General features: G+C 36.0%; 1 protein-coding gene across 3 annotated transcripts; it reads left to right on the forward strand.

Moving 5' to 3' along the window:
* The first annotated feature begins 1,949 nt into the window (after positions 1-1,949).
* On the forward strand, positions 1,950-9,848 carry LOC132599407 (mitochondrial phosphate carrier protein 1, mitochondrial-like). Of its 3 annotated transcripts, none has more exons than XM_060312765.1 (6): positions 1,950-2,250; positions 7,436-7,785; positions 7,871-7,914; positions 8,433-8,647; positions 8,735-8,859; positions 9,366-9,848. In XM_060312765.1, exons 1-6 carry the CDS (start codon positions 2,107-2,109, stop codon positions 9,403-9,405), a joined length of 918 nt encoding a protein of 305 aa, XP_060168748.1. In that variant the 5' UTR covers positions 1,950-2,106; the 3' UTR covers positions 9,406-9,848. The 3 variants fall into 3 exon arrangements, 2 of the variants coding, with proteins under 2 accessions (XP_060168748.1, XP_060168747.1); XM_060312764.1 differs by lacking the exon at positions 1,950-2,250 and adding an exon at positions 5,896-6,541; XR_009566817.1 differs by lacking the exons at positions 1,950-2,250; positions 7,871-7,914; positions 8,433-8,647; positions 8,735-8,859; positions 9,366-9,848 and adding an exon at positions 2,273-5,889 and having other exon boundaries at positions 7,436-7,557.
* Positions 9,849-15,727: the final 5,879 nt, after the last annotated feature.

A 15,727-nucleotide genomic window follows, 5' to 3' on the forward strand; every position in this document is an offset into this window, starting at 1 on the left:
GGTAGTCATTTATTCTTATTTTACAATACTGCAACTCAAATGTTTCCAAATAAATGGTAGTATTAAAGATCAAAATATACAATGAAAAGAAAAGCTTGAAATAGAGTATAAATAACAATAAGTTGTCTTTTATCGTTTGTTTTGTAGCAACGACTTCTCTTTTCTTTTATTTTATTTTTCATTTTTTATATCTGTATGCTACGGTGATATTAGAGTCAGTTGAGCAACATGACAAGGTGAAAAGAATAATGAGTACTCAAGAATAATTGCACTGTAATTATTTAGACTAATTCAAGTATTGAATTAATTATAACTAATATACTGCCACTATTATGGTGTGTGAGTTTTTAGCTTAAAAAAAATAAACTTTGAGAATCACAAAACAGGAAATTCATTAGTGGACGAAACACACTCTAATACGCGGTTAAGACCTACTTTATGTCATCAATCCAAGGTTGATTTGTACATAAGGGATACTTTGCCGGTATTTAAATTTGCCAGGCTTTTGATATTTGTACGAAATTGACCACCTTAAGTTAAATTATAAGAAATTTAGGTTAAATTATCCTTAAGTTTATTGGTGGTAAAGAGCCGTCCGCAAACGCAATCAAATTCGATAAACTGTTGCATGCAAATCATAATAGTCGGTATGACTTCATGTTATCTTCAACCTAGTTTTTTTATTAGATTACTCGCAAATCATGTCAGATCATCATTATTTCAAAGTTACAAACAAAGAAGAATAAATGCAATTCAATCAAAAACTATAGCATGGAAATTATAATAGACCAATAGTATGACTTCATGATATACTTAAGGGAAAAAGTTCAAATATGTCATTGAACTTTTCGAAATGGCTCATTCATGTCACTCGTCAATAATTGGGCTCATTTATGCCATCGTTATCACTGAAATTGCTCATCCATGCTAATTACCGTTAACAGCTCAAATGATTGATTTTAAAATACCGAATTTTACACGTGATCTCTAATTAGAAATCCATATCGCCAAATTAAACCAACCCAAATTAAATTTCAAATTAAATGAAAACCCGACCCAGGCCCAACCCACCCCAAAAACACGACAACAGAAACAAAGAAACGTTACACACAAAAAATGCAACATGTTCAAGATAGACACTACTACTGACTTGTTAAACAAAGATTGTGGACAAATGTAGAATAATAATATTGGAACACCAAAATAAAAGCAACAAGTCAATCACGTAACCCCACAAATCTTCAAAACCTCAACTCAAAACAAGAAGTTATGAACATCAGCCAACAAACTTTTTGAAAAATTCATTTGGGTTAAAAGGGTTATGGGTGGATCGAGTTATATTTTAATTTGGGCTAGTTTAATTTGACAATGTGGACCTTTAATTGGAGGCCACGTGTAAAATATGATATTTTAAAACCAGCCATTTGAGCTGTTAACAGTAAGTGACATGGATGAGTCATGTCGAAGACGGCAATAGCATAAATGAGCGCAACTATTAACGAGTGACATCAATGAACTATTTCAAAAAGTTTGAAGTATATTTGAGGGTTTTCCAAAATCTAGTTATCACGTTGGATTACTCAAAAATGATATCAAATTGTCATCATTTCAATATACAAACAAATAAGAAAAAAAAAACATTTCGGAATTGCGAGACTTCATATTATATTTAACCTAGTTGTCATTATTGGATCACTCGCAAATTATGCCGAAACGTCATGATTTCAGAGCTAGAAACAAAATAGAGAAAAAAATGTAATTCCTAATAATTTGTAGTATCAGGGTAAAATAATTTAATTTAAACTTCTCTAAAATTGTATCATAAATCATATTTTAAGGACTAAAAATGGACGTGGCAGAGTAAATTGTTCCACCGAAAAAAAGAGCATTTAAAGGTGAATGGACCTTGGGCATATTCCCACGCGCCCATGTAGTGTAGAGAGCATGCTTTATAAAATTAGTTGGACTGGGAAAACGTGGACATGTTTGGAGCGAGAGAAACATCAAATATTTCTTGGCCTCCAAAGTTCCAAGTTTTCGTCCAATTAATTTACATAGCATAGCGTCTTCGGCTTAAGAGGTCAGAGTAAAGTGAACAAATCACAAATGAAAAGAGCAGAAGGAGAAAGGGTGCTGTTGGAGGAGTTCTCAGCTGGGTATTACGGTCTCTGTACCGCTGGAGGAATGCTCAGCGCTGGCATTACTCATCTCGCCATTACTCCTCTCGATGTCTTGAAGGTTAACATGCAGGTTACACCGCCTCTCATCTTTATTTTATACGTACTACTTTACTTACTGTAAGTAAACAGGTTTAGCTCCCTCATTCCCGTCTCCTTTTGCCTTTTATACAACTACTTATCCCTTAAGCCTTAAATTAACTAGTTAAGACTCACCATCTGTTTTTGTGGTGAAAAAATATTGAATTACACGTGGACGTTCCAGATTAAAAGTGGATTAATGACATCCGAGGGCCTGGATTAGAAGCTGAGTAACAACCTATAACTACCCGAAATGGGAGGCATACATCGAAGCTTGTTCCGTCTCAATTCACCAAAATTCTCTCCCTATTTCTCTTCTTCCCTAATTTCTGTATTCTTCTCTTCTTCTAGCTTTCATTTCCATTTAGCATTTACTTGTATTGTCCATTTCTTACAGTTAATAAGGAAACCCAGAAAATCATCCCAAAATCGTGGTTAATTACTTTTTAGTTACTGCTCAGCCCATTACAATTGGTATCAGAGCCTTGTTCCTGCGACTGTGGCATCACCATGACAATCAAGGAGGTGCAAAAACAGTTAGATTCGGTGATCAAAAAGCTGAAAAAATACCAGCAACGAAGCATTGATTGTGAGTGTATCGGAAATGAATGTTTAAACTGCGATGAAGGTGTACGCAAGTGTCTGCTTTAATCACAACTCTAGTTTAACTAGTAGACAGAAGTTGAAGACGAGGTGTTCGACGAAATTCCCCAGAGGGATGAACCTGATATGAGGAGCTTTCGGATGCCACATCTCCCGGAAATGAAGGTCTGAAATGCGATGAATTCGAGACAAATCGACGTCCTTGAAGATCCACATGTACAACTCGATTCTCTTGTCCTCGGTTGTACTCAGAGATCTTGATTTGGCCAGTGTCTGCTTTAATACACGGCTGGAATGTGTAGAATATAAGACAACTAAAGTTGCTTCCGACTTGTTTGATAAACTGCCTGAAAGGGATCATGTCCAAGTAATACATGTATGCATAAGAATTAAGAGCAATTTCTCTCTTGCTCTAGCTGGAAATGGAGTGATTGTTCCTGCATGGGATCCAGGGATAGGTTTCAAGACCGTGAAGTTAGTTGGTCACACAAATAATGTTTGAGAATTATCGATGGATATTACTAACATGTTTTGTATGCATAAATCTTGTGATAACATCAGTAGAGTGTGGGATACTGGATGGCAGTGGTTTATGCATCCTTCTGTTGTGCATATTGATTCTGTCTGTTTATATGCTGTCATGCCAACGTATAGTTCTGTTTACAGTGGTAAAGGAGACCTCTCTTCTTTCCAAACTCTTGAAGACCTCAAGGTAGAATTGGGTTCTTTTGTTCTTGTTGGCATTAGAGAGCATTACATGCCTGGGAGTAATAGAGTATATGCGAATAGTATTATATCTGGAAACGTGATTCTCCCAGGTATTTTGCTTAATGTTTCGTTTGATATTGGCATAAATTTGCTCACTACAACCTGTAGCAAGTTCGCGTGTCCTTTCGGCCAAGGTATTTGATCCTGGTTCATGTACGCGCATTATAACCAGTAGTAATCCCTTGTTTGACTGTTATAATAAATGCCTGAGAACACCTTGTGCAGTCAAATTATTTGTAAGAATAGTCCACTTAAATACTATTCCCTGGAAGTTTGCAAGCTCTTGCTATATGAAGGCTCTAGGGGAGAAACGAGCATGGAAATGTGTATTTCCGAAATTTCCAGCTACTGTTAAAAAGTTGCCTTGTGTGGATATGGAACTAAGGCGAATTACTTGCTGGGAAGAAGCTGTAAAGGCATCTTGCTACAAGTTGCCTATGAATTTTGTGGAGCGGTTATTGATGGAAGTTAGTATACTGCTGATTGGGAAAAAGAGGTTATTTGATGATGTTTTGGAGAATGAATATGAAAGAGGTGTATTTTTCTCGAGACATCCAGTTGACAAGCCACATGGCTGTTGTTCTGGTTCAAATATTCTGTTGCAGGAAGTTAAGTCTAAAAAGCAAACAGAAAAGGAAGATTTTAGAGTTCCCAATTTTCATAACTCCCAGGTGAATCAGGGAAACAACAAATTGAAAAAAATTACGAGTCTGATTACGAGACAGCATGGTAAGAGCCGGACCGTTAAGGAGTCCAAAGAGTTTGCAGTAAGCACAGAGCATTATTGTAAAGGTACCTCAGATACTTTATCTATGGATAAGCGAGAAGGTATTTTGAAGCGAACTGATCAACTCTTGCATTTTAAACTGAGAGGGAATCCTGTTAATACCTTTGGTGAATCACATATGACCAATATTGTACAGTTGGAATTCAGATCTAGTTCTCAAGTTGATTTCACTATCTTTTCCGGATTTGTCATAGATGTTGATAATGACTCCCAGGAAGACGAGACATGTAAATCATCACAAACAGGAGAAATGGACTGGAGTGGTGACTTATCAGAGACTTCCATGGTGGAGTATTTATCTGAAATGGACATATTTCATGACGATGTTGTTAGAATAATTGGACAAAAACATTTCTGGAAAGCAAGACGAGCTATTGCCAGCCAGCAGAGAATGCTTGCAGTTCAAGTATTTGAGTTGCATCGACTACTCAAGTTCCAGAAACTGATAGCTGGTTCGCCAAATGTGATGCTAAAAAATAGTGCTTATCTAGGCAAACCATTAAAGAGGTTGTCTGCTAAAAGATCTCCATTGGAGTATAGTGTCAAGGCACCTGAAAATGTTTCGCAGCCCAAGAATGATTCGGAGAAGCCTAAATCTAGGATCGAAAGTCAATTTTGCATGGTCCCTTCATTCCATCGGATCGATTGGTGTCCCTACAGTTCATATATTCAATTCAGTTCCGAGATAATGGAATCAAGGATAAGGAAAAATAAAAGGCAGTCATGTTTGATTGTCATGCTAGATGCTACATATTTTTGTTTTCTATTTGATTCAGGCGGCTCCATTGACACCATTAAGAAGTTTACTGCTATGCTATTCAACCTGATTGCTGTAGCTCAACACTCGAGGTCTTTCACATCAATTTCAGTTTGATCCAGGCGGCTTCTTCATAAAAACATCCTGTTACTAGAGTGATTCTAGAGCCACCTTGCTGTTTTTACACCAAATGATTCTAGAGTTGAGCTGGAAAGTATATTCATCTCAACAAAAGGTGGACCTTCCTGTTGAGATAATCTTTAAGGAATGGAGCGAAGCTTTTGGATGGGACACATATTACCTGTTCTACTTGCTACAATATATAATCAGAGATAAGCAACTTCTGCGCGCTAAGCTTGGAGAACACTGTTTGGATGTTCCTTTTGATCCTGGTGACTCCAGTTCTGCATTTACCGCCCTTGAGGACAAGAGTGCGGTTCAACAAGGGGGTATTGATACACAAAATGGTTTCCAATTTCCAGATTTTCGAGATCATCCTTGAGGTCAAGGATTATTTGAAGCAGCAGGGAATGTAATGACCATTGCATATGGTAAAAAATGAGCTGCAGAATAATTGATGAGGCTGCACAGAATTATTACACGTGGACGTTCCAGATTAAACGTCGATTAATGATATCCGAGGGCCTGGATTAGAAGCTGAGTAACAACCTATAACTACCTGAAATGGGAGCAGCTATAGGCATACATCGAATCTAGTAACAAACTTCTTCCTTCTCAATGCACCTAAATTCTCTCCCTATTTCTCTTCTCACCTTCTTCTTCCCTAATTTCTGTATTCTTCTCTTCTTCTGCATATTGACGCCATGAATATTCCTTTTCTAGCTTTCATTTCCATTTAGCATTTACTTGTATTGTCCATTTATTACAGTTAATAAGAAAACCCAGAAAATCGTCCCAAAATCGTGGTAATTACTTTTTAGTTACTGCTCAGTCCATTACAGTTTTCACTCTCCTTGTCTTTAAATACTCCTAACATCACCACAAAAAAATGGATGTATGCGGCTTCCTCGATTGAAATCACCAAAGTGCTATGACAGTGAGCCGAAGATTTCGAATGCAGCTGCGATGGGTAAAAATACGATGTGTAGGTACATAATTTGAGTGTGATTAGAGCGGTCTGTGATTGAGTGATAGATTGATCAATGACGGAACGAAGAAGGAAACTTTACCACAACTTTTTCTTAAATGTTCACTTGCATCACATCATCTTCAAGCAGCTTCCACCAGAGAAGCCCATGGTATCCTCTCTATGGAGACCATCAAATCCCAGCTTCTGAGATACTGTGCTACAATCAAACACTTTCATCGTGCTATGAGCTGACAATTCCGAAGAAATGGTTCATATGGGTAAGAGTTCTTGCAGATATCCCTATTACCGGGAAAGCCACAGAAGTAAGAATGGGAAGATGAAAAAAGAAATCCTATGGGTTGGATTGCTCGTGTGTCCAGGAGCCAAATCCTATTCTGGTTTCTAAGAATTGTATTTTTGAGAGGCTTTCCTTGTCTATAGGGGTTGAATAGTTGCCAACTACCTTTCCAAAACTTCAATCTCTGCTTTTCTGTGGATTGTTTTCAATAGGTTCATCTTCTGACACTTAATAGACTCAAAAAAGAGAGAATATAAAAGAAAACTTGTTCCAACTAATCATAACCTCGTAAAGAGAAACGAATAAAGCCTCCTAAGTCAGGATAAAAGATAACTTCTTTTCATGGAGCGTTTAATTACCTATTTTGCAAACTTTCACTAATAAATGACTTCTATATATAATATATATATATATTTTTTTAACAGGACCTATATATTAAGAAACAAACTCCAACTCTAAGATTCTTTCTGATGGCGTGCTTCTGTTATTCTATCTAATGTTTATTTGTTCACTCTGTTTTCCATATTGCTCTGTTTTCCTCTCGCTATCCTTTGCGCCTAATTCTGGTGGTGTATTTGGACGTTGGGGTACTATATTATTTTAAATCAAATGTAAATCAGTTTTAAAAAAATTGGAATTTCCATGTCCTGGACATGCCTGTACTTTTTCTGTTCAAATGATCCTTGTCTTTATTTCAAGCCATAGAGCCTCGTGATTTCTTTACTATATCTTTGCACTAGAACACACCTTCTTTCTTTTAACAAATCTGTATACTCCATGGTCACTCCTCATGACAAACAAACTAAAATTAAAGGGTGGAAAGAAAGAAACTTGCCTAATCTGATATTTATGGTAATACCTTTATTTGCTTTAGGTGAACCCTCTCAAATACCATGGCATTTCATCGGGGCTTATAACTATATGGAGAGAGGAAGGTCATTGTGCTCTTTGGAGAGGCTGGTCAGGGAAACTATTCGGATATGGAGTTCAAGGAGGACTTAAGTTTGGTCTTTATGAATACTTTAAAAGATTCTATACTGAATTGTTGGTTGATCAAAAAAGGAGTGTTATATTCTTCCTCAGCAGTGCATCAGCTCAAGTATTTGCTGATGTGGCGCTCTGTCCCTTTGAAGCTATCAAAGTTCAGGTCCAGACTCAGCCTTATTTTGCCAGGGGATTAACTGATGGATTTCGCAAGATGTACATGAATGAAGGCCTTTCAGGGTAAAGTCCGAGAAGTATGCATTGTTTATTCTATTGCTGTCCACCTTGCACATTGACGCTGAAGTTTGTTTTTGCTTCACTGTAGCTTTTACAAGGGACTCTTTCCACTTTGGGGGCGTAATCTTCCATGTAAAATCTTTACTTAATTTAGCTTTTTTCTGTTAGCCCACCCATCTCCCCTTATTTTCTTTCATGTTATCATTCGGAAGTGTTATGCAACTTTCATGGTAAAGTTTACTCATATCAGTGTCCTTGGGTGGGATGGAGTGGAGTTATCAGTGTGTATTTTGTTTATCCTGTAGATATGTCTTGCCCTTCAATTTATCTGTTCTTTACCATTGAAATGTGGCATTGTGCATCTTTTGGCTGCTGTGCATAGGATCTTCTCGTTGCTTCAGTTCATTTACCGTCTGGCTTTCTTTATCGTCGTCTACTTTACAAGTTTGCACTGGGTGCTAAATTTAGTGCCTACTTTACAATTTCTAGAAAGTGCTTATTAATCAAATTTGTCTTTGAAATCTCGCTGCAATATAGATGCCCTTTAAAATACGATAATCACATTACCGACTGTGGTTATTAATGTGTGGCTTTCTGCTTTTGGAGTTTATAATGACGACTTCCCTTTGTGCTTCGTCTTCTGTTGACAGTTTCTATGATCATGTTTTCGACATTTGAGCACTCGGTAGATCTGATGTATCGGAAGGTCATACAAAAAAGGAAGGAAGATTGCTCAAGAGCCCAGCAACTTGGTGTGACATGCTTATCAGGCTATGCTGCTGGATCTGTTGGTACTGTAATATCTAATCCCGCTGACAATATTGTCTCATCTCTTTACAACAAAAAGGCTGAGACAATAAGACAGGTAAAACTTCTGTCAACACGCTCATGATATTTAAGTGTATTTGAAAAAATCTAATTAGTTGGAAAAAAATTGATATGATGCTTTCAGGCTATAAAGGAGATTGGATTTGTTAATTTGTTTACCAGAAGTCTTCCTGTTCGACTCACACTTGTGGGGCCTGTTGTGACTCTGCAATGGTTTCTCTATGATACAATTAAAGTGTTAACTGGACTGTAAGTGTATTATGCTCTTTTTATGTACTTGTTCTCGTATAGTTTTCTTACCAAATGCTCGATCATTTCTGTGCCTTCACTTGTGAACTTATTTGTCCATTTGTCAAGTAAGGATGAGTTAGCTATTCGAATACTATCGCCAGAATTTGGGAAGGATGCCTTTCCTTCATTATTGTCGTTATTGGTATTACAACAGGCTTTGTGCTTTTGGACTTCAAAGAGTCATAAATAAATTATGATATGAAGCTGAACATGTTCGTCAAGAGTCAGAGATTTTACGATGTTTGAAACGTGAAATCAACTGCATAAAGTTAGGTATAAGAGTTTCTTGATGTGAGAATTGATAGCCTTGGGCAAAGAAATTTCATGAATAATAAAGGAAAGTAGGTGATCTAGTATAAGAATGTTGAGGTTCTGTGTGGAATCGAAGTACTGGATGCTTGCTGCCTGTAAAAACATGCTTGATTCTCTGTTCTGCTAAAAATTCTATTGTGTCTAACCTGTAGGCCGACAAGTGGGGGCTTACTCGACATCAGAAGGATCTGAACTTACTCCGACAATAAACAACAGCTCCCTTAAGTCTTGCTTTGAAGAAACATCAATTTCAGTCATTGTGAATTGTGGCCTCAATCACCTTCCACGGCGTGTTCAGTAGTCTCAGTTAGGTCTCCTTGTTTGATGATCTACTTATCTGCAGTTCATCTCCATGGAACTTATTTCCATTGGTGAGGCAATCTGATCCCGTCTGGTGCGACTTGTGAATGAAGCAATATTACTTACAAGAGAAAATAGAAAAGGATGACTTTGCAACTCCCACATCATCTTGTACACGCTTTAGTAACCTGCATCGGGTATAGCATACATGCGTCAGATTTCATTTCACCCCTTGTCAAGGGGAACTAATTAGTACTTTGGAGCTGTCTTATGAAATACTTAGTGGTAGTATGAAAATGATGCTATATGTTTGTTCTAAAGATAATGTTTGTACAGACTGTGATCTTGGAGTATTTATTTGGATTCAGAAAAACCTCCCCTTTCCCACCCCCCAAAAACAAAAGAAGAAAAGAGAATTGCTTTGAAAGACTTTTAACTACTTGGACATGTCCCTAAGGATCCCGCTTGCCATGCTGAGTCTTTTAACTACTTGGTGCTTTCAACAAATGGGAAAAGTGAACACGGATTGTCCTCGGTGAGTGCAGGTCTCCTGTAAATAACTTTTTGACTTGTGGTAATGTATTTGGTTTGTTGAGGAGCGGCAGCGGAGGGTTGTAATGGATCTAAAAGTAAGGCCATATTTGGAGGGAAAAAAAAAAGGAAAGAAATTTGTAAATGAGGACAGTGGGTACTAATACTAGTAAAGTATTTATGCACGTAATAGAGGGTGGCCTACTGGACTGGAGCCAATTGCCAAAACCAGTGGACCAATAATTTTGGTTGAAATGTTTGGATGTTAAAGACAGAGTGGTTTTCAATGTCAGTAACGTGATGCGTTGAATAGTCGTGCTGGAAGTGGTCTCCTCCTACCCAATTGCCATTACGCGCCTCTCCAGTCCCCCACAAAGTTTAGCATAAAATGCCGAAAACCGAATTACCGAACCGAACCGGGGATTTCGGTAATTCGGTTTTCGATACGGAATTCGGGATTAAAAATTTAAAAATACGGTATTCGGTTTCGGTAATCTGTACGAGATACTATACTGTTCGGATTCAATCAAAAAGCTTGTCTTGGACAAGGCCTTTTCTCTCTAGTACCTGAAGGTCGAAATATTCCATATCATAAATCTTTATCATTAATGCAACCTTCATTTTGCTCATTCATGGAATTGTATTTAGTACCTCTAAGAAATATGATTATCCACCGTTAGTTAGTAATGTGGGTTGACTTGGATTACTTAATGTTGCGCGCCTACGAGGGCAACGCGCTTTGGGATGCTTCGGTATTACCGAATACCGAAATTTTGGGCCTAAGTCTATGGTGTCATATCTCTGCTAGATCACAACTATGGAAGTGCTAAAACAGTCAGAACATTTTGATCTTGAAGATACTATCCAGAAAGACATGTATGGTATGATGCACTAATTAAAAATTATAAAATAATAAGAAATATTACTTGAAATGGTAATGAAAAGTAATCAAACTACATTTTATTGGATAATGAAAGTAAACAACTTAAAGGTACTTCTTCTTAAACAGTATTTGGTACAACAAAAATAGTCACAATTCTAAAACACTACAATAGATGCAACAAAAGCACATCCTCTGTTCAATTAGCTTGATTTTATTACAGAAAATAAAAGCAAATGATGAGCTTCACAAACAAAGCATTGTCTTCGAACTCCACCCTTTCTCTGGAATGGGAATCTAAGCAATTGCAATTGGATTTCACTTCTCACACCAACTTCCATGAAATTGCCTCCTTTCTCTGTCTTGGCTCTTTGGTTAGAAACTTCATCTAACAAATGAATTCATGTAAGGATCAAAGATCAAACTTTGGGTAAATTTGTATGTTTTCTGTCTTCCTCAATCAAAGCTGTTGGTTGTCGATTGTTGTATAACTTCACAGTTCTTGAATTGTCAACTCGATGCAAAAAACTCAACCAAAATATTCCAACAAAGCTGAATTCTTATAAGCATATCAGATACTAAAAAATTACATAAAATAGAGGAGGATACGTTGCAACCTTGACGCTAAAGGCCAAAGAGGATAAATGGACTAATCATATATGTACATTTATTTTCAAGAATAAACTTCTAGCAGCTAGTAGATAAGTAAAATATCCCGAAATTGCACATGAACTTCTAGAACTAATTCATGTTCCAGTACTGTATATTGCCCAAGAACTTTGGTAAGACTTGATAACACGAAAATACCTTTTATATGACGAGACAAAAGAAATCTACATGACTTTGTAATGATTTACTACACTTGGGTACATGTCTAAGTAAGAGTTTGGATCTTTTTCAAAATTAATATCCTCATCAATGAGAACTTTATGCATACATTTGAGTGGAGATAGAGGGAGAAAATTGAGAAATATATTGCCCGATAGAGATATAATTTGAAGAAGTAAGACAAGCAATATTACATTCACATATGTTAGATAACGCCTAAACTAACTGAAAGGGTAATGTTTCTTTGCATTTACAGTCCTGCATTACACTTAATCCGTGTAGTTTAATCATTCCTAATACTTTATGAGTTTGAATGAGAATACTCCATTCTTACGAACAACCCAATCTACTAACAATAAATGCTAAACTGATATGAAAGAATTCTGGAAAAAAAATTCTTCCTTTCGCTATTTAAATCGAGGAAACAAACAAAAACTTAATAAGTTTTGAAGATTTTAAAGAAGGGAAAAGTTTTTGTATTACGTCGATAAAAACACAATATATCACGATGGTGTTGAATCTATATAAAAAAATGAATCCTAGTAAATTGAATTACTTAGTCCAGTTATAGAGAAAATTCGGATCTTTTGGCCGAAAACATCATTAAGTTCTGCCAAAAACATCATTAAGTTCTACCAAAAATCCATGCAATATCCTTACGCAATATCTTCCTCTTTTGGTGTGGCATCCAAGTCAAGTCAAACAAAAAAATTAAGTCAAGAGCGCGAGTTTATTAATAATAAACCATATTAAGAAAAAATCTTAGTAAAAGGACGTATCTGAAGAATTCTTTGACAGTCTCATTACATTTCCTGTCTATCACATTACTTGTAGAAATCACATCATCAAGGAAGCAAAGTATGCCCTTTTACATAATTATAATTTGATCGGATAAAACATCAACTTCCTCCATAGAATGTGTTGTCAAAATGATTGAGCACCCTTGCTTTATAGCGCCAATTACACTTGCAATGCTATGCCTATTAAAAGTGGCGAAGACTTCTGTAATCTTGGACTCGTTATGGTGTTCGACTTCAAGAGAGTGCACCTCACCTCTCCTACGACCATTTTTTAGAGCCATTGGGAAGATTCTGATTATTCTTCTTCTCATAATAATAGCCAATGTTGGGCATAAGACACGTTCCTCTGAAATGAACGTCCTATTGTCCCCGCCAATTTCGAATTTTTAATTAATATTTATAATTTTCTTAAAGGATGTAAAGGGAAAAAAGCCATTAAGTAGCACCAGGTCACTCGTTTTATTGACTTTGGATGAAATTTATATAAGCAAACCTGAAAATAGAATGTCCCCAATATCGATCATGTCATAGCCACAGTAAGGATTGATAGTCGAGAAACTCTCTGAAGCTACAAAAAACTGCAAAACACCCCATAACGTTAAAAGAAAAACATAGCATACTATTTTACAATAGTAGATGGTCAGGAATATATACAGAATGCAACTATAGATGCGTTGTTTTAAAATATAACAACCTTTCAGCATTCACACATGAAGGAAAAAAAGTCAAAAACAGAAGGGAGTACTGCACCTGAAATGCAGAATTGAAGAATGCGTTAATCTATTTGATTCTGACGCTTAGCAATTTACACAGAGAACGATTTTGGGGTGCAATTTTCCGGTGAGAGGAAAAAGGGAACTGTACGTTCTTTTTTAAAACTAATATGCAAGAGAAGAGATTCAATTAGTTTTAAAACTGATCTATGATTTTGGTTTGATACACATTCAAACAAAAATTGCCCGTAAATAAAATTTAAAACTGCTGTGTTTTTGTATGTTTTTTCAAATACAGAGGATTTTTGAACCAGCTGGTATCATTTGAAGTTCCATATCAAAAAATCATATCCTTTCAACATCCATATTCTTTTGATAGTGACATAGTCAGAAGATTTCCTTATTACGTCTGGTCAGGGTATAAAGAATTTATCCTTACAGTTGTACATAACAGAATTTCATGTGTAAATAACAAAAACAAATGCACTTAGAAGTTAGAAGAGGGAAAATTGATCTCTCTCTCTCTTTTTTTTTTTTTTTTTTGGTATCGTATTGATCATGATCATTATAATATTTTGCCTCAATTATCTTATAAATGTATAGTAATGACAGGTTAGACATAAGTTCACAGAGTCCATAAGATCGCAGTGCCCAAAACACATTCATCAACAATTAGACATAAAGAGGTAGACAGAACAAATGATAAAAGGAAAACGAAGAAAGGCACCATAAGTATTCCCAAGCAATTTCGCTATTTTTCTTGCAATCAAATGGAGCTAAAGAAGATGAAATGTGATGACTCAATATTGGTATGGAGAGTCTTGCATTAAGACTCCAAGTTGCTCCAAATGTGTTCATGCAAAGATGAAGAAAAGAGAAAGAATTAGAACGAAGTAATTTTGAGAGCACAGTAAAAAAAAATGCTCACCTTTAGGATCATAACACAGAATGAATCAAGCAATTGCAGTAGTATATCAAAGGGCCATTTATCACAAGTCCTCAAAATAACATACATATGACTAAGTAAACATTTTATGACAAACCTCCTCCTTAAATATAGAAAAGATCTTGAAGGAGATTAAATATGGCTTAAAAGTAGCATATATTTTTTAAATATGGCTTCACAAAACGTTATTCTTCACAAAGCTAATAGCCATCATTTTAAAAAAAGTTCCATGCTTATTCAATTCAAGGAATAGCTACTGCTACTAAAAAAGATACTTATTTCTCTCCTTACTTCCTTTCAGAGGATAAAAAGATTAATTCAATATTAAACTCATTCTGAAAAGAATTATTCCCAGAGTATTATGTGTATCTAGAATATAAGCTTAAAAAGAACTTTTAAGTCATGACTTCAACAAAGAGAACATACATCCTGTAACTAACCATGCTTAAACATAAATAGAGAACTGGTTAACACCTAAAACGTGATCTCTAAATTGAAATAAAATCCTCAAAGAACGTGAATTTTACTACATGAATCAGAAGCTAAAAATTAGTATGACATATATTAGACAGGAAGAGATATTGCCCATTTAGATTGACCAGAGGCTTATTATTGGAATCATGTCCAACTATCACAAAAACGCTCATCCATATTTTATTAGAGGACGATGTCCAACAACGGACACATGATTTGTTTCCACAAAAATTTCTTACTCCTATCAAACAGGAAAAAAATATAGAGAAAGGGCTAAGACGTTACCTGTTTGGAGCAGTGAACCGTAGTCTTTGAGATCCCAGATCTACTCCTTTCACAAACTTACATGTGGCATTTTAAAGTAGTCCACACAATTAATTACAGCTGAACTTCTGATTTAATTTTCAAGATCAATGTGTCAGAAAATACGAACTACTAAATCAACCAGTATTGTTGAGTTCCATCTCAATAATTCATCTTCGAATATTCATATTTTTTCGACAGTGATATAGCAGGCAATCTTCTGACTATGTATAGTATACCTTGTTGCTACATTAACAACGCAAGCACATGAGAAACGCAGTAATTCCATCTGCACCATTCCACAGGAATAAATACAAAACAAGATTTCCTTACCTTGTGAAGGGTGATAACTATTGCTACCAAAATCTCACGTTGAAATGCAAGACCTTGATACTTCAGCCTATTATACTTTTGCCTTTCTTATTATTATGTATAGATAGATTACTATGCCGTATATGTCAAATATAGTACGTAATCAGCAGCTAGTTGATCACTTTTTACATTGAAAGACTCTGAATTAAGCTATCCGAGTACTCTTAGATCGGTATGTGTTTATTGAACGAAAGATTTGGATTTTTTGTTTTTTTTCACCACCCCTCACCCCGCCCTTGCCCCTTGCCCCCCACCCCCACCCCCAAACCCTACCAAAAAAATTTTGAAAAGTTTTTGTTTTTTGTTGTTTGTACCACCCATCCCCCCAAAAAAAAAAAATTAAAAGAAGTTTTGAATTAGAGAGAGA

The sequence above is a fragment of the Lycium barbarum genome, chromosome 6, assembly GCF_019175385.1.
Source record: "Lycium barbarum isolate Lr01 chromosome 6, ASM1917538v2, whole genome shotgun sequence".
NCBI classification, from domain to species: Eukaryota; Viridiplantae; Streptophyta; class Magnoliopsida; order Solanales; family Solanaceae; genus Lycium; species Lycium barbarum.